The following is a 20,000-nucleotide window of genomic DNA, read 5'->3' as shown; positions in this document are numbered from 1 at the left end:
ACACTCACTTTGCAAGCAGTCTGCATTGAGCAAGTCTTTACATTTCTCGTGACACTTGACCCCGCACTCCACGCACCGCACCCCCTGCCTGGCGATGCCCCACAGCAGGCCCTCACACTCGTAACAGTATGTGGGGGAGGTCGCCGTCCACATCACGAAGTTGTGCGGCGTCGTCGAGGAGATCGGGTAGATGAGCGCCTGCAGCGTCTTCTTGTACACGTGCATCTTCTACAGGAGCGAGGGGAGGGAGGAAGCGTGGCAGAGGAAGGTGTTAGTATCTGCTGGTGGTTGTGACGTGGTGTGCTAGTGGTTGGGGTGTGGTGAGACGGTGGTTGTATCATGGGTCGTGGTAAGTTTTGGTAGTGAAGGTGATGGGAATGGTGATGGCAGTGGTGAGGAGGTGGCATGATGGTGACAGTAATGGTAGCGGTGTTGTGATTCGAAAGATGGTGATGGTGGTGGTGGTGGTGGTGGCGGTGGTGGCGGTGATAGTGGTGATGGTGGGAGTGGTGAAGGACAGTCCTACATGGATAATGTTTAGGATGTTGGTGATTATTTCAATATATAACTAAAGGGAAATAATTAATGTGACCATAACAAAACGATGATAAGATTAAAGTATGTAAATATAGAACTCAAAATGCGTAGAGTTTTACACATAAAAGTTTTTAATGTTAATGCAAGGATGAGTATTTTATGTCAAAAAATCAAATATGAGTGTTAAAAGTGTGAATGGGATGAATTTGTAGTAAATAATAATAATAATAATAATAATAATAATAATAATAATAATAATAATAATAATAATAATAATAATGATAATATGAACATGACTATCCCTCATGTAACTTTATGATGATGATAATGAAATACCAAATGCACTTGGAATGACTTAAAATAATATTGTTTAATAATTAAAAACTTATCTTAAATAACTTAATTCTTAAAGTATGAATAACTGACATATAAATATATACACGAACTGCGTCAATAAACAACTAGAAAAGAGAATAAAACCTGCTCTAACCAAAGTGCACTGCTAGTATATGTTAAAAAAAAGTATATATATATATATATATATATATATTTACACAGTTTATACTCAGACACATGAACGAAACAAAAACACTGAATTTAGGGCGAACAGATTAGGAACGTTTCACTCAGGCTGCGTTTAGACGTGAATTTAACGGGTTTAATAATTTACTTTTAGTCCACAAAGAAACGGAAGAGAATGTTGTTATTATTTATTTACTTTGATTATGTATACAACCCCAACAACAACAGCCGCCAGGTTCCGTTTTCTTCGAGGCTTAGCAAAAAATAACTTTTCTTTATAAATCAACAACACGAATTAATTAAGGAAACAACAACAAACATAAAAACACTGACGAAAGAATGAGTAAAAAATGAGATTATAAGAAAGAAAACATGCAGAGAGAAAAAGAACAGGAAGAGAAGGAAAGAAAAGTAAAGGATAAGAGGAGAACAAACATTCATACGGGAAACTGTAATAAAAATGAAGAGGGAAGAAAGAATAGGAAGTAAAAAAAAATAACAACCATAATAATACAATAGAAAAGAAAGAAAAAAATAAACACACACAAAACGGACGGGGCTGGAAACATTCTCACAAAATATGGACTTAACAATGCCTGAAAGTTGGAAGCTGACAGAGACATGAAGTTCTGATGGATATATAAAAAAGAGAACTGAATACCAAACATCATTGAGTGAACGGTAATAACTGACAGCTGGTAAATACAACGCAAAACCAGGGATGAAAAATTTATATAAGGGAGACAGGGAAGGAGTGACACTGAGGGGGAATAGAGGGTGAGTGTGTGATGCAATGTAGTGTAATGCTACGAGTCAATGGGGGTGGGATGGGAGGTACTCAGGCAACGGGAACACTGCTACACAATACATGCTGAGGCAACACCGGTCAACACTACACCGAGAAGTATTTATATAAAGACACAGCAAGAGGAAGAGTGAAAGGGAGAGAGAGAGAAACAGAGACAGACAAACACCCTTCAAACATCGAGTAAAGTACAATTATCATGCACAGGCCCAGGATGGATAAGAAATAAGAATATGAAGTGAGGACACAAAAATTATCCAAGGAAAATAAAGATTACGTGAACGATTTGGGATGAGAGAGAGAGAGAGAGAGAGAGAGAGAGAGAGAGAGAGAGAGAGAGAGAGAGAGAGAGAGAGAGAGAGAGAGAGAGAGAGAGAGAGAGAGAGAGAGAGAGAGAGAGAGAGAGAGAGAGAGAGAGAGAGAGAGAGAGAGAGAGAGAGAGAGAGAGAGAGAGAGAGAGAGAGAGAGTAAAAGTGTACATGACAAGTGTGATGAAACCTATGAAACACAATAATAAAAAAAAAAACTATCCTCCTGTAAAAACCGCATTGTAATCCCCTCTCTCTCTCTCTCTCTCTCTCTCTCTCTCTCTCTCTCTCTCTCTCTCTCTCTCTCTCTCTCTCTCACATGTCCATCTACCTGCAGCTTACACACTGACCCACAAAACCCACTATCCTGTCACCTATTTTTTTACCTGTTACATAATACCTGGCCATCAGCTTCCCTTTCTACCTCCCTTGCTCACCACTAACATTCCTTTCCCATTAAGCTGAGCGTCTTCTAACCTTCATAAATATTTACGTACCTAACCTTAGCCTCAATGGCCTCAATTCCCCAGTGTTCAAATCTATACGCAGTTTCTTCAGTTTGTATCAGGTTTGAATCTTTCACTCAAAGCTAAATATTTTTCTTCCTTCGCCTTCTGTCCTTTATAAATTCCCCAGTGTTCAATTCTTCTATGTTCCTTCCATTTGTATCAGGATTGATTTGTTTCTCCTACAGGTAAATATTTCTCTCCTTCCTTCCCAGCCTTCCTTAGCTCACCTGCACTGGCGAGACAAGGTAAGGAAGGGAAGGTCGGCTTTACTGGACGGGTAATCCTTGTGGAGCCTTGCCTGTCTCGTGAGAGGAGAGAGGGAGAGTGGGGGAGAGGAGGAGGAGGAGGCAGGTAGTGAGACGGAATAATACAAGGAGAGGAGGAAGAGGCAGAAAGGTAGAGAAAAAAGTGTGGTGCTGAGGTAGTGTCTGCAGAAGGGAAGGGAAGGTAAGGTAAGGGAAGGGAAGGGAAGGGAGGGGAGGAGAAAGGGAGAGGGAAAGAGAGAGGAAAAAGTAAGTCAGGAGTGAGAGGAAAGATACATGAGAGAGAGAGAGAGAGAGAGAGAGAGAGAGAGAGAGAGAGAGAGAGAGAGAGAGAGAGAGAGAGAGAGAGAGAGAGAGAGAGAGAGAGAGAGAGAGAGAGAGAGAGAGAGAGAGAGAATATGGAAGTATTAAAATGTAAGGAATGTAGGGAGGGTTGTTATAACATACCTAACATTCTTTCTATATTATGAATACGTGTCATTCCTCCCTTATTACGACTAACTGGCGGAGCTGAGCCTGAAACACCTGGCTAAGCAGAGTGCAGGGGGGACAGGTAACCAGGTGAGTGTGGCGTGGAGGTGAGGTAGAGTGAAGTAGAGTTATGTGAAAAGTCAAAGGTAGAAGTGAGGTGATGTGATAATAATAATAATAATAATAATAATAATAATAATAATAATAATAATAATAATAATAATAATAATAATAATAATAACTAATACCTAAGTGGGTGGAAATACTGAAAAAATACACTAAATTCATTACACAAAACTACAGTAACTTTAGAAACTGTTGTGAGTCTAAGGAATTAAGGAGTTAAAATAGTAGTAAACTAATGGTAACAATAATGATGATAAAGAAAAATAATGTGATCTCGATGACGGCCTAGCACAGTGCCTCAGTCTATAAGAACCAATGGACTATACAAAAAGCCACGATTACCGACCAGAGCAGCGAACTGGAAACACTCATTAATAGACAAACTAAAGGGGGAGGAGGAGGTTAATGCTAAACAACGTCTCCCTCTCACTCTAAATGTATACACAGAGAGAGACAGCACCCAAAAAACTGATAACAATGATAATAAGAGATAATTAGAATATTAATGATAATATATGTAATTAAGAGTCCAAAGAAGAAGAAGTAAGGTAGCAAGTAGGTAGGAAAATCAATACTTACAGGGACCTAGCCGGAGGGGGAGAGAGAAGGAGGGACACAGAGAGAAAGAGTGAGAAAATAATTACCAGGTCAAAGGGTCACCTACGGCCCGTGACCCCCACTTCATAAGGTCAGGGCAGGTCAGATCAAGTCACTAGCAGGTGTGACCATGCAGTGAGTAATGGGAAACATTCTGATATTCTGTACCATAATCTCTTGGGTAAATTTCCTAGTCCAAACATCTCACTTACGAGATTCCCCCCGAGTACTTCCCTCTGTGATGAATTGAGTTAAGTTAGGTTAGACTGGGAGTTTATCACGAGGGAATTATTTCAGATGGAGTATTGGTGGGAAGACTTTTCGTGGGTTCAGTTTCCTATGCTCTGACTGACACAGAACCCCCAGAAACACATCACTATTAGTATGTAAAAAAGATGCCACTTATTCTGGTTACACAGTCTTGCAGCTTGACCTGACCTTGACCTGAGCCTTCCAAGTTCATGACGTCACACACTTAGTATGCAACGTGAACTTGACCTCTACAAGAACAGCTAGTGACGCACAGCAGCATTAGCGTGACGTCACAACTAGTAGCGCCTTGCCACAGGAAACACTTGGACAGGTGTGATTTGAACACCTGTCCCAAGCGACACTCGCAAGGCAATACTTGACAGGGAAACAACAAGATATTGCAAGAACATACATACGTACACACGGGCCAGTAATTTGCAAGATAGTACTTAAATGACTTTATAAGTGACCCAATATATGCAAGTTATCTTTAAGTACTTAAGGAGCACAGTAAAGTCAAGACAGGCGAGTGAAGTCAGAAGCATGGCCACAAGGATACTTATAAACAGTGGAAGATAGCACACTTAATAACCAAAGCGATTAACTTTTGTTTTCTTTACATATATCAACGTTTACTACAAAGAAGTGAGTCTGAAGCAAATGTCTCCCTTCCCAAAATGAATTAAATTATGTTACAATTCCATTTTTTAAAAGTCTTTAGTTTTTAAAAGAAAGAGTTAATTCATTACTTATATTGATGGATTTGTTCTCATTTACACTGACATGATACAAAAATTAAGGATCCTAGTTTATCTTTGTCTTGTAAAGTGTGTGTGTGTGTGTGTGTGTGTGTGTGTGTGTGTGTGTGTGTGTGTGTGTGTGTGATGTGTGTGTGTGTGTGTGTGTGTGTGTGTGTCTGTGTGCGTGTGTGTGTGTGTGTATGTGTGTGTGTGTGTGTGTGTGTGTATGTGTGTGTGTGTGTGTGTGTGTGTGTGTGTGTGTGTGTAGGTGCGTGCGTGCGTGTGTGCATGTCAGGTTTTAGTCATCCCTAACCACCGGAGAGACAAAAAAGAAAAAAAAAAACTGAGTAACATTAGTAAGGGTGTAGGTACATGGGAAATAAGCAAAAAAAAAAAAAAAAAAAAACACTCAGACACTAAATTCCTAAGCAAACAAAAACCCAATCCAAGTCACAACAATAAAAAAAAGTCTTAAGAACGTGAGTCAGGTAGAGGCATGTAAGTTAGTCCAGTAAGCCAATAAGTCCTTAAATGTAAGCAGAACAGACAAGCAGAGGACACTTACCAGTTCCTCGTCGTTCAGGGAGGCTCTGGGAACGGCAGAGGTCAGCCCGGCGTTCCTCTTCGTCGCAGCGATCGTCTGTGAGAAGGAGGGAAGGGAGAAGGGAAGGGAAGGGAAAAGATGGAAAAAATTAGTCGCATTGTACTCCGAGCTTTGGCATTGGAAGGGAAGGTAAAGGGGCAGGATTCTGTGTACTCAGCAGGCATTGGCAGGGGAGGCGACGGTGTGATGGGATGAAAGGCATAACACACGATGAAAAGGGTGGTGATGATGTTGGTGAAAGGGCACGTGATGAAAAATGTACCGAGGGTTATGGTGGGAATAGTAATGATGGGGACTCGACATAGCAAGTGATGATGATGGTGACTAGGACCAGCAAAACACAACAGTGGGATGGTGATGATAGTGACGATGGTGACTTATAGAGAACAGCGCAACACAAAAGCAGAGTTCACAACAAGCGTTCACAATAAAAAAAACATACAGCATTTACATACGTACATGAAACAAACAGGATTGAGAGTGATGGTGAAAACAATGATAGTGACTGATAATAATGATAATGACGAACACTGGATATTACCTGACATTAGTATGAACATCCATGATTAATAATAAAACCGCGAAGAGACGTAAATAGAAGCACTCCAAGCAAATAAAGAAAAAAAATGATGTTGAACTTAATAAAAAAATGAGACGTGGTAGAAAATGGAAGGATGTCAAGTGCTTCCACGTTACCAATGCAACACGTTTTCTTTTTGTATTTTTTTCTATTTACACGTGAATAATTCTGCGATACCGCGACAGAAAATGGGAAACGTATTGATTCCAGGAAATATTCAGCGAGAGAGAGAGAGAGAGAGAGAGAGAGAGAGAGAGAGAGAGAGAGAGAGAGAGAGAGAGAGAGAGAGAGAGAGAGAGAGAGAGAGAGAGAGAGAGAGAGAGAGAGAGTAACCAGACGCTGCAGATTCGAATAATAAAAAAATCTTACTTTATTTATTCATTCATTCATTCCTCTTTATTAAATTTCTTTGTGTTCACGGAATGAGAAACAAAGCAATGCAAGGATGAAAATAAAAGAAAGAAAACAAATAAAAAACAACGAAAAAGTGAATTAAAGAATAGCAAAATATGTATAAAGAGAGGGTGGCAAAGGAGAGGAAATGGAAAGGGAGGAGGAAGAATAGAAGGGAAGAAGAGGATCCAAATTATTCCAGTGGGGGAGAAGGAAGATAAAAAAAAAAAAAGATGAAGAAAGCAAAATTAGCGGGCCATTTTGGACGAGGAGGAGGAGGAGGAGGAGGAGGAGGAGGAGGAGCAGCAGCAGATGGTGGAGGAAGAAATGCGAAATCTGACTAAATTGGAGGAATAAGGTAAGGAAGAAAAAATAAGGTGAAAGGTTTGAGAGAGAGAGAGAGAGAGAGAGAGAGAGAGAGAGAGAGAGAGAGAGAGAGAGAGAGAGAGAGAGAGAGAGAGAGAGAGAGAGAGAGAGACTCGTTGCCTCTTCTGCATCAACACGTTTCCATTTCGAAAGATCAAATAAAAAAAATTACACACTATAAAAAGAAAAGGAGGGAATAAAAAAAAGAAGAAGGAGAGAAAAATCTGTCCAATATATACTGAAAACACCAAAGCAAACTCCAGTCTTTAAACGATGAACGATACACTCTGGAAGGCGGGCTGAGCGTTCCTTTCTGCAATGCAACCCACGCAATTTGGCAAGAGGTGAACCAAGTTATATGAATAAGGTTTGTGTATGCATGAAAAAAAAAAAACTAGAATATTTATACCATTAGTTAATAAGAGCAGAGAGAGAGAGAGAGAGAGAGAGAGAGAGAGAGAGAGAGAGAGAGAGAGAGAGAGAGAGAGAGAGAGAGAGAGAGAGAGAGAGAGAGAGAGAGAGAGAGAGAGAGGAATATCACGCTCAAATCTCAAAGGGAATAATGTATGATGTGATAGACAGTAATCAGGAATACAAATGAATTACTGAGACGCACAAAGTGTATTGTAGCGTATATTGAAGCACTTAGCCTGTGACGGATTATTCAAACGCAACAAATGAAAGTAATACTCGAGGAACAGACATGTCTTCTATAACCTGGAAAAAGTTCATGCTAGACACAAAAAAACACATATCAAGACATAGCTAAGTGACAAGAATTATAGCGGAAGAAACGCGGTACTCGGCTCACCGCACGCGTTTGAATTTCTGGAAAGTAACGGTGCTGCTGATGAAAAGATGATGATGACGTTGCATACAGGGAACTGGTACACTACAGGAGGAATTTTACAACACTCCAGTACACACACAGAGACACACATGCAACAGCAACAACAATAACAACAACATAAGCCGTACACAGAAAACCAATATCGAGCTGTAGGTTAAGTCGAAGCCAGAACCGTGAATCGAATACCGGAATGTCAACACAAAGGAGAAGGAAGGGTGGCGGACGAGGGAACAATCAGTTTTTTGCATTACTCAGTCACACACGCTCGATGGAACACAGGCAGAATTACACGATAAGAGGTGCCACGGAACTGGAGAGGTCATAAATCTCTTGCCTAAGATGAGGAGGAGGAACCAAGACATTGTAATATTGACTAGTAAGGAGTTCGTTCTAAAAGTTGGTATTTTAAAATGTTTCTTACTCTCTTGGAGCTAATTTCAGTGACAAAATAATGAGTCGAGTTCTTTCGGGCGTTTTTCCAGCTGATGAAGCAGAATCCTTGTTAAACTATTACTGGAATCACAGAAGCACACTTGGGAATGCAATAACTCCCACCATTCCTTGCTGAGGGCGGTCCAGAAAAGACGCCGAAGTGTTTGAGAATAAGGTCCCCTATATTTCAATTGAACGCAGAGAAAGCAATAAGCGCTTAGTGGATCTGAGTTTTAGTGGAGTTAATTATAATCACTCACCGTTGATCAAGTTCTAAATAAGTACGTTTCACACGTGGATACAATTTCGCAGTCAGTAATGAATCTATTGTCCGCCAGTGATTTAAATCCCAAATGTGTATCGACGGAAATTACTAAAATCACGTAATGTTCGCTGTTTCCTAAAACTCACTTTCTGATACTGTTTGGGCAGAATGAACTCCAGGAAATCATTCACAAAATATACACAAGTAAAGAACGAGTCTGCCAATCAACTTTAATAATGAAGAGAATGAAATGTTAAGAACGCGATCAATTCACATCCTTCATTTTATAGTCTTGTTTACTGATATGACTTAGAGAAAATGACGTCATCATAACAGTGCGATACAAACATTGCAATAAGAAGCACAACTACTCCATGCAACTGTCATAATAATTTTTTTTGTCTTCACAATAATAACACTGACTGCGCTAAGGTGCTGCAATAACAAACTCTCTCAGAGGAAGACAAATCAATGCTTAAGCCTCTACCGTTTTCTGAAATTCCACTGCACATTACATTCCGGAGAGGCGCTCGGAGCTTCTGAGGCGGAACACATAAGGATGACTATCGCGTTACGAAACATTCCGCATTGCAGACTGTTTGAATATTACCCATGAACTATTCACCGTATTGATTCCACTTTAACAAACTCCGTGATTCATGCAAGTTCATCAATACGTTAACAGAAGTTTATTTGAATAGATCAAGTTTTGAAGAGCAGCCAGAGCGACGCGGCGAGTCCGATGCCTAATCAATACTACGTAACAGCGCCAGTAATCTGATATATTGTATTTAGCGCAATTAATACGTCCAGAGCGCGGTGCTTACGGAGAGCAGTGCAAAAAACTTTCAAATGCCACCTCAAACTAATTAGGGCCACGTGCATCAAACTGTCACGGGCAACACTCACAGCGGCCTGCTATGCTATTTACAGCTGTACACCGAGGGGAACAGAGGGGAACACAGGGCAGGACGGGAGGGCAGACAGGAAGGCCGGGGAGGGTGAGAGGCAGTGAGGTGGGAAATGAGGGTAGGAGGGAAGGACGGAGAGGGCCAGGGAAAAGGGAGGGCAGGCGGGGAGCAGGGGATGGAAGGAGGGATATGGATGGGGGAAAGAGAGGGTAAGTGGGGAGGGCCGAAGTGTGACGTCATGAAGTCACATAGGAAAATTTAATTCTGTTGGAGGAAAGATTTGAGTGTGAAACTTGAATATTTGAATCAACAGAAAGTTATTGAAAAAATTATGTAATTAAGAAGAAAGATAACTTTTTTTTCTTCATATCTTAAAACATGATCTTTTATTTTCATAAATTCACCCGAAAGATATTTTTATATAAAAGCACAAACCGGTAAACATGTTTGTGCACTAATTAGTTCCATGTGTAAATAAACAGGTGAATAATTATGCCTACATATTCACCTATATTTAGACGCAAAAGGGCAAATGTATCATGACACACGTATTTACTTTTAACACAATACAGGGAAATAGCAATTAAACATGACATGAAATAAGTAACGCGTGACACTATGCCAAGTGACGCGAGAGGAGAAAAACTAAACAGGAAAGACTTTGCAAAATGTGAGAAAAAGGAGAACACCACGTGAAAATCTCTAGTTAGGAAGGTGACCGGTTGGAACAAATGGGGAGGGAGGGGCGAGGGGGAATCAGGGAAAGGGAAGACACAAGATGGCACGAGGGGGAAGGAGATTGGGAGGGAGAATGGATGATAAAAGCGAGGCCGAGGCAGAGACGGGAAGGAAAGGCCGACGTAAAAGTAAGGGAACATAAAGCCTACACACAGCACCACACAGACGCCACACAGAGCTGCCGGGGGACAGTCAGGCTCCAGGGGAAGGAGACAGGACCTTTGATTCTCTTTTGTCTCCCCAAAAAAACAAAACAGAAAACGGTCACGATGGAAAATAGGATCTAGTGAACTAATAAGAGAAAATTGGAGGTGATTTGAAAATTATGTATCTCTACTTGCAGAAATTGGTTTTGAGAATGAGGTCATAAATAAATAAACAAAGGGTAAAGCTACTGGAACGTTAGGAATAAAATTACTCAGATAGGAATGGAATCAAAAGTCTGAGAGAGTTTAAACTTTGATCTAAAAATCTGGCAGTAAAAGATGCAAAACAGAATAAAAAAAAACAAACTGCAAATCAAACTATGAAAACTAGGAAAACAAAAAAAAGACAAGAAACAAATAATCAACTATAAAACAAATCAAAATAAGAAAGCAATGAAACCACACACAAATAAAAAATAAATAAATAAAAAGGATATCAAACTGAGACTACGCTATAAAAAAAAAAAAAAAAAAAAGACCAGAAAAAGAAAAGGTCAGAGGAAAACCAAGAGCAGTTCAAGAGTGTCGCGGGGAATGGACCTTGCAGCTCATCCTCTCCAGGCCAAATAAACCTTGTTAGAGACGTGAGTGGCTTCTTCTGGAGGTAACGCTTTTGAAGGGAGTGACATATATGTATAGACTGGTTTAACGTGGCAACACTGCAGTCGTATGGCGCCAGGAAATGCAAGGAACGACTACATATATTAGTGTCGTTAAGATCATAAATATGACCTTTAATTTTTTCACCTTCAAAATCGACTTTCCTTACGTTTTCAAACATGGTCTTCTCACTTTAAAAAATTACAAGTATGACTTTCATCAACAAAGATTATTTTCCTTACTTTGCTTGAAATGACATTTATTCACCTTCAAAAGTTACGAATATGACCTTCTTTTCATCTACAGAGATTAATTTCCTTACGTTTTCACTGCATGACCTTTATTCACTTACAAAAAAACTACATATGACATTTTTTCACCTACAAAAAACATATCTTTTTAAGCTTATATAACCTTAATTTTCAAACATTACTGCTCTCATGTTTACATAAATGATTTTTCTGACCTCCAGAAATTAAAGACATTGGTTTTCATCTTCAAAAAAGCACTTCTCCTTCAGCTTATAAACCTGACCATCTTTCCATCTTTCCATTCTTAAAAAACGTTAATTCTTTTATTATATCGAGAGCCATCAACTGTGGATCAACTTTTTTCTATTCTATTTTTCTAAAGGTGAGTGGTCAGTAAGTCCCAACCTTCAGTGACGGCGGTGGTCAATCTTATGGGGAAAAAGCTGCTACCTAACTTTTTTTTATGTGCTGGAAATGCTTGGTGGAAAAATGCGTCTTGAAAGGGCAACAAGTTTTCCAGATGTCGCGTTTGAAGGATGAACAGTTTTTCACCGTGACTTGTTGCTCTTAAGGGAGAACATTTCCACCGGCCACGCTTGAATGAGGAAAATTTTATCCACGAACTTATAAAGAATATCATACGAGCGAAGAAAATGACAAGCTGACTGGCGATTTCCTTCAAAGCAAAAAATACCGATGAAAACAATAAAAAAAACCCCACCCATTTCATTATTATTATTATTATTATTATTATTATTATTATTATCATTATAGTTATTATTATTATTATTATTATTATCTGCTGCAGAATCTCGAGGCGCACTCCAGTCTCAAGGATGACCTGACTTAAGGCTGCTCTGAGCTCCCTGCGCTGACACGTCTTGACAGCACACCACAAAAAGAGAGAGGAAAAGAGGTCCCCTGAGCAGGACTGTCCCCCGAGCAGGCCAGGACGCGACACCACATACTTACAAGGAACTGGGGACGAGGACGGTCGCGGAGGGAAGGTTACGTGAGGAGGGAGTAACATCACGCCCAGAGCAACACAGAGACAGGAGGAAAAAAAAAGAAAAACGGCAAAACACAACATCAGCACCACGCGTTAAGCATCACACAAGCCGCGGCGGCACATCACATCATTATTGACAACACCAGCAGTAGCAACAACAACAACAGTCAACAGCCGGTAGCCAGCACAAGCAGCTCAGCCCTGGCACAGCATACACCACAAGTACACCACGCAACACCACAAACGCACTATTCAACCCAGAACTCATCACCATACACGAACATAAACACACTTTTCACCACATCACCATGAGTCCCAACCACATAATTCACCACACACCACACACAACTTCATATCACAACACGAAAGGCATACACACACACACACACACACACACACACCTTTCACCACATCACCATAAATGCCAGTCACATCATTAACCACATACTCATCATCTCTCACCACACAGCAACACGGGCACACACCAGGCTCGCCACTCATCCTCACTGGCAGCAGACATTCAGGGGAAAAAAGGAAAGGAAACAGTCTGGAGGTCAGAATAGGGGAACGCGGATCATGTCAGAATCTGAACTCTGATCTTTTCCTGCACCGAGGAGGCGTATCTTTAAGTGCAAAAGTGACACAGTTTCTTTTATTTAATTTTCTTCTCCAGCCTTTGAAGAAAATACTGAAAACAAACATATGTACTGTCGTGAAATAAGTTAATAGCTTTGAAATAACTATGTGTAAATCCGTGGTGTGTGTGTGTGTGTGTGTGTGTGTGTGTGTGTGTGTGTGTGTGTGTGTGTGTGTGTGTGTGTGTGTGTGTGTGTGCGTGTGCGTGTGTGTGTGTGTGTTTGTGTGTGTGTGTGTGAATCCTTCGTTGTCTATAACTTCACTACTTTTCATGTGAACAGAAATAAAAAAAAACCTTTCGGAAATAAAAAAGTTAACTCGTATGTGAAAATAATGCAAAAAACGTGCTTTCATATTTCACTACATGAGCAAGAAATGTGCAGTTACATTAACAAATTATATTATTAATTTGAAACATTTCTCTTTTATCGTTTGTCCAATACATAGTCCAACAAAAAATGTACTATGTCAAATGAGCTATCACTATTATTATCATCGTTATAATCATCATTATTATCATTATCATCATCACTATCTTTGTTAGAAAAACAAGTGGCCAATTCGAAATAACAAAAAGAAAGGATAAAGGAAGAGAAAGGGAGTGAAAGAGAGGGTAGATCGAGGCAGGGAGGAAAGGGAGGAAGACAGGATGAAGAGAGGTAGAGGATTATAGGGAAAGAGGAGGAAACAGGAGGTGAGAAGGGGAAGGGGATGAGACGGGGAGTGACAGGAACAGATAAAAAAGCAGAGTAAGAGGAAGAACATGTGAGAAAAAGGGAAGGAATGGAAAATAGGAGAAAAGAAGGATGATGAGAGGAGAAATGGAAAATAAGGGTGAGGGGTATACACACACACACACACACACACACACACACACACACACACACACACACACACACACACATACTGAGGCACGCACGCGCACACACTCACGCATGCACAACGAGGTCACAACTTCTCCCTTAGGGACAAAAAAAGAGCAACAGAGGTCAAGGGTCAGCCACTTTGACCTCTGCTTGATATCGAGGTATGAAATGACACACACACACACACACACACACACACACACACACACACACACACACACACACACACACACACCTATCACAATAACTAGTGTATCTTAGTATACATTATATATAATTTATTCTTTTCTAATTAATGGCTAAGAGATGCCAACAAGAGAAGACAAAACTTTATACACTAAAAATAGCAATAGCCATCTCTCGCTATAGCAGAAAAGATAGAAAATGTACAAAATTTACCCCTAACTGAACAGAAAAGTGCAGATGAGCATTGTCGCCTATTTCTGTTTATTTCTATTTATGTTTTATAGCTGCAAAGTTATTCATGAACACGTGTATGGTCATTACACGCAGCACACGTGGTGGGGGTTGCATCATGCCCATCGCTGCTGACAGTCAGTGGTCAGCCTCTGTCCAGCATGCAGCGTGAGGCGGCGAGGGGCGGCAGCGACACCACAAAAGCTTTATCCAGGCATGCCTTCGGGGAGCAGAGACGGGAAAGGCGGGAGGGACGGGAAGAACAATGGGAGGGGAATGGGGTGTTGGGGAGCAGAGTCGTGGTCGTAAGTCGAGTAACCTGCTACACTCACTCCCACTGTGTTTTGCGTCTCACTCATTCTTAAGACCTCTGATTTCTGACAGTCTCCTAACAGAGCCTGACGAGCAGAGGACTTGAGACTGAGGGAAGATTCTAAACCCATCGGAAGGGGGTGTGGTGTGTTACTTGACTCCAGATCATGACCACGATCACACAGACACACGTACACATCACACCTTGATGGAGTATAAGGGATAAGTGCCACGTAGGGTCACACACACGCCACACCTTGAGTCATGATAAAAATCAAGTATGGCCACACAATCACGCCACACCTAGACGCAAAATGATGTGTCTAGTATTTCCTGAGATTACAACCACGCTGGCTAACCTTGAAATTATACCTAATGAAGGTGAAATGCAACGTAAATGATACAGCTTGAAAAATATTGCATAGTGACCTAATTAGTGAGCAATGTATTATTGATAGACGAGGATATTTTAGGGTTAGGGCATTCAAATTGAAGGACTGTTATTGAGAGAATGAAAAATCTTATTTTACTTCTCAATTGCAATGGCTAAATAGGATACAGTGATGCTTTGTAAAGGAGTCTAAAAATGTTCATTGTTAAAGGGAAAGAATTTATAGCAAACAAGACGAATATTTTGACCAAACACTAGCTCTGCCAGAGGAAACACTGGATATTAACACACACACACACACACACACACACACACACACACACACACACACACACACACACACACACACACACACACAGCAATGCTAAAGCTATAGCAGGGATTAATGGAAATGGTAAAAAATGAAGAAATACCTTAAGCACCTGCAGCGTGAATGAGAGAGAGAAAGGGAGAGAAAGAGAGACACATGTTAATTAACACACTTGGGCTTAATTGAATCTCTGCTTCACAAAGGCCTCCAAACATTTTTAAAATTATATTCACGTCATAATCACGTGAGGCACAAGAACAAGAGTTAATGCTTCAATTAATGCGTTGGAGGACAATTGAAACACTAAATTCACACAGAGAAATAACCAATATGTCACGTAATTAATTACCCAACGCATTAATGTTATTCTTGGCACACTAATTGACTTAAATATTATTGTGATCTTTGCTAAAAACTTGAAATTTATGATGTGAAAACAATAAATTGACTTAATAATTCAGAGATGACACAGTTGCATATTTCATAATATTTGCATGAAGATTATTAATGTATTGCAAACTTTATACTTAAATCTAATAGTTATTGTTACTACTACTACTACTACTACTACTACTACCACCCATCACTGGTTACCAGCCCCACCAGCACTAGCATTACCACCACTACCACTACCACCACTACATCACCACAGCAGAGGCCACTCACCAGCTCGGACACAAGCGGGATGGACTTCCTGCGCGGCCTGATGTCTGGCATGCTGTCGATGTTGCTGTAGAAGGGGTTGTCTCCGGGCCTGGGGGAGGAGGGGAGTGTTAGTACCGGTACCCACACGAACACACACACACACACACACACACACACACACACAAACGTTCTCTCTCTCTCTCTCTCTCTCTCTCTCTCTCTCTCTCTCTCTCTCTCTCTCTCTCTCTCTCTCGCCTATATCACGTTATCAGTCTGTATATTTCTCTTTTTATTAATGATCTTTTTCTTTATACATAAAAGGAGCAACTCAGTAAATACCTGTCATAATAATCCTCTTGTTTACATTCATGCCCAAGACACAGAGTCTCATGTATCCACTACTCAAAATAATAATAATAATAATAATAATAATAATAATAATAATAATAATAAAAGTAATAACAATAATAATAATAATGTACCTTACAAAAGTCAAACTTATACATATGTACAATACATACACATCTTTTTTTCTGTTTAATATACGTACAAAAAAAAAAACAAGGTGAGATTATTTACCAGCATTTTAGAATCCACTAATTTACGTACATATCCAAAATAAAAAAATACAATATATATAACTGATAATTAATTATAGATATTAAACATTCTTTTAAAAGCTTATCACGAGGGTAAAATAATCGTGCAGTTTTGGTTCTAGAGCATTTTATTGCCTCCTGTCATGTGGAGTGTTGCGGCGGGGGGGCGGGGTGTTGGGAGGGGGGCAAGGGGGGCACAGCAATCACGTGACCATGATCTGTGACAATGGGGAGGGGAGGGGGCAGTAGCTGTCTGCTGGGAGGACGGGCTGAAGGAGTAACAGCACAAGCCTTGTTTACATGAAGCTTGTCTATGCCTACCATCACCACCACCACTACCTCTCTCTCTCTCTCTCTCTCACTCTCTCTCTCTCTCTCTCTCTCTCTCTCTCAGAGGGGGCGGTAGTGCGTGGTGTGGTGTGATGGGGGGGTTTGGGGTGTGGTGGGTGATGGGGGCGCCTGGCGGGTCTTGCACACTTCTCGCCACTACTACCACTACTACGTACACAATGCTACACGAGCGTCGCCACCACTACCACCACCACCACCACCACCAGTACTTGTGTGTTTACAGGGAGGGAATTTTTAACGCGCATCCCAACAACGCCTCTCGTGACATCACAGCGCCACCACCAACGCAACACTACTCACAACACCATTACCACACCAACAGTCACTACGGTATACCCCCCAAAAAAATCCACTCCATAAAAGTCTACATGAGTCTAGGATAAAAAAGCAAAAAAAAAAAAAAAGCTATGATTCCGTTTTCTATGGTTGGTGATGATAAGTGACGTCACGTGAGGCGCGCAGGGGACGCACTGCCGCTAGTCAGTACCAACAGGTGCCTGCTACAGGGAGAACGTAGCCAAAAGTGGTAAGTCTCATGTGTGGTTCTTTTGGCCTTTCTCTCGGCGCTATGTGTACGAAAACAGAACGGAAGGAGAGAACCAGGAAAACAAAAACAAATCATGGCAACTACGCATCGTTTGAGGGAAGAGTAAGGGAGGGTAAAAGAGAGCCATGAGGGAAAGGGAGAGTAGGGAAGGGTAGCGATGGTGCCGGTCGTGTCAGAAACATGGCACCACCGCCCTGCATCACCGCCCGCTGCCGCTGTGTCTGCAGGAAGCTGGCTGGTGGCGTGGCGTGGCCGTGACCTGCCATCTTGGGCCAAAGCAGGTCACGCTTCCACCCTGACCTGTTACAACGACCTTCTCAACCAATCCAGTGTCGCGATGACCTAATGACCTTCACCCTGCGACCTTTAACACCTTACACCAACACCAACGTAAATTTATGACCTCAATAAAGACACGATTTAAAATAAATGACCACGTTATGACCTCTAACAAAAATTTATACAATGACCTTCCAAAGACCCTCAAAATGGGCAGCAAACCGTGACCTTTCGACGGACCTGTCCCAACCTGTGACCTAACCCAACAATTCTAAATGTGACCTGTAAAAAAAGCCTCTACGGTTAATAATGCCAATGACATCTGGAGCAGCATCAGCTCACCAACCAGGGAACCAAAGGCCAGCATTGCGCGACACAAAGAGTGGACGAGGAAAGAACAAAGAAAACACACTAATTCAAACCTAAGTCGAAAAAAAAAGGAAAGAAGAAATACGTAAGGAAAAGCTTAAACAAATAAGAAAAAAAGGAAAAGAAAGGTGACTTGTTTTCAAAAAGGTTTATAATTCATTTTTAATTTCCGAATGCGTGAGATTATAGAAGATCATTAAGGGAAATAATTCTCTCTCTCTCTCTCTCTCTCTCTCTCTCTCTCTCTCTCTCTCTCTCTCTCTCTCTCTCTCTCTCTCTCTCTCTGCTTGACTTTAAAACAGCTCAGAAGCCACGAGAGAGAGAGAGAGAGAGAGAGAGAGAGAGAGAGAGAGAGAGAGAGAGAGAGAGAGAGAGAGAGAGAGACAGAGAGAGAGAGAGAGAAATATATTAATATCCTTTTCTCACACACGCGGCAATACACGTACCTTTTAAGCTCTTTTAGACAGAGTGGAATCAAAAGCTTTTCGTCTTATCAACTCCTGTCCTCTAACTGACTGTCTTTAGCCTCTTTCTCATCGCTGCAATGTTGCATCTCTTGCTATTTTCTACCGCTATTTTCTTCTGTCCTTCTGATCTTGCTAACTGCATGCCTCCTCTCCTCCCATGGCCTCACTACACAAGACTTTCTTCTTTCTCTCACTCTTATTCTGTCCACCTCGCTAATGCAAGAGTTAACCAGTATTCTCAATCATTCATCCCTTTCTATGGTAAACTCTGGAACTACCTGTCTGCTCCTGTATTTCCACCATTCTATGACTTGAATTCTTTCAAGAGGAAGGTTTCAAGACACACATACTGTAATTTTTCGACTCGGGAATAGGCAATTCAGTGGGCATTTTTTTATTTATTTATTTATTATTTTTATTGAAGATCTGTTGCCCATGGCCAGTGCCCCTCTTACATAAAAAAAAAAGAATAATGACTGATTGTTTGAGAGGTATGCATCATTCACACTATTCCTGTATTATTAATCTTTACTATTTATTCTATTTATTATTATTATTATTATATTATTATTATTATTATTATTATTATTATTATTATTATTATTATTATTATTATTATTATTATTATTATTATTATTATTATTATTACCTCATTTCATTAATGACTCATGTAATCAATAAGCTTTAACAGTTTCCCACGTGTATTCACCCACCGCAAAAATACTCAGTGAATCATTACCTGCCAGAACAGTATAGTATTCGATTAATAGCTGCGTGAATGCTTTATGCCTGCTCTCGTCGTCTCTGTAAGGCCATTATTGATGGAAAGCTTAGGTTCACAGCATCAAGTTTTATAATACATTCGTGGAAAATTTTATAAATATATCTGCTTCCTTTATAAATTTACGATTAAACTTCATGTATTATTAGTTTAATAGATATTTATTTACCACTCGACATTTTCAAAACACTTTTCTATTTTCCCTTTTTAAAAATAAAATTTACTTCTGAAAGCTGATCAGACATCACGGCACACTGAAAAACATTTTTAATCAACGCAACCACACATCGCTAATCACTCTGGGTAATTGGTCCATAAGCCGCTCAATATCTACCTTTCCAATCGCTAATTACACCTGTCTGCCTCAGCAAGGCCCGGCTTGTGGCTCCAATCACTTCATTGCCAGCTCGCCAATCCCAGGTGATGCTACTAATTGGGCTTCATTACTAGGACTAGACTTGTCTTTCACCAGGTGTGCGTGATGTGGGAGGCAGGTAAGATGCAATATGTCAACAGGTGACTTTCCTATTCCTACCTCGAACATTCACCTGAGAAAGATTAACACTGCACACAGCCATCCCACACACCTGTGAGTCTTTCCCCTTTAATACCCACACCTGCTCCATGCACACTTGCGCTTAATCAGGAAGACAGTAATCTATAAATTGTCCTGCTGCGGGATTTAAAACCTCATC

At 40.6% G+C, this 20,000-nt stretch overlaps 1 protein-coding gene across 5 annotated transcripts in view; it reads right to left on the bottom strand.

Annotated features, from left to right (window-relative positions):
- Positions 1 to 20,000, bottom strand: part of LOC135109684 (protein unc-13 homolog B-like) — a 99,287-nt gene that overhangs the window by 34,951 nt on the left and 44,336 nt on the right. For all 5 annotated transcript variants that reach the window (XM_064021228.1, XM_064021232.1, XM_064021231.1 and 2 more), the window contains exons 3-5: positions 15,934 to 16,021; positions 5,696 to 5,770; positions 9 to 228 (exon numbers count right to left, since the gene is read on the bottom strand). In XM_064021228.1, the coding sequence (XP_063877298.1) occupies positions 9 to 228; positions 5,696 to 5,770; positions 15,934 to 16,021 (383 nt within the window). The remainder of the gene's footprint in view (positions 1 to 8; positions 229 to 5,695; positions 5,771 to 15,933; positions 16,022 to 20,000) is intronic.

Source organism: Scylla paramamosain, chromosome 19 (assembly GCF_035594125.1).
Source record: "Scylla paramamosain isolate STU-SP2022 chromosome 19, ASM3559412v1, whole genome shotgun sequence".
NCBI lineage: Eukaryota > Metazoa > Arthropoda > Malacostraca > Decapoda > Portunidae > Scylla > Scylla paramamosain.
Note: the sequence above shows the minus strand (reverse complement) of the source record. Positions and strands in the feature narration are given on the sequence as shown.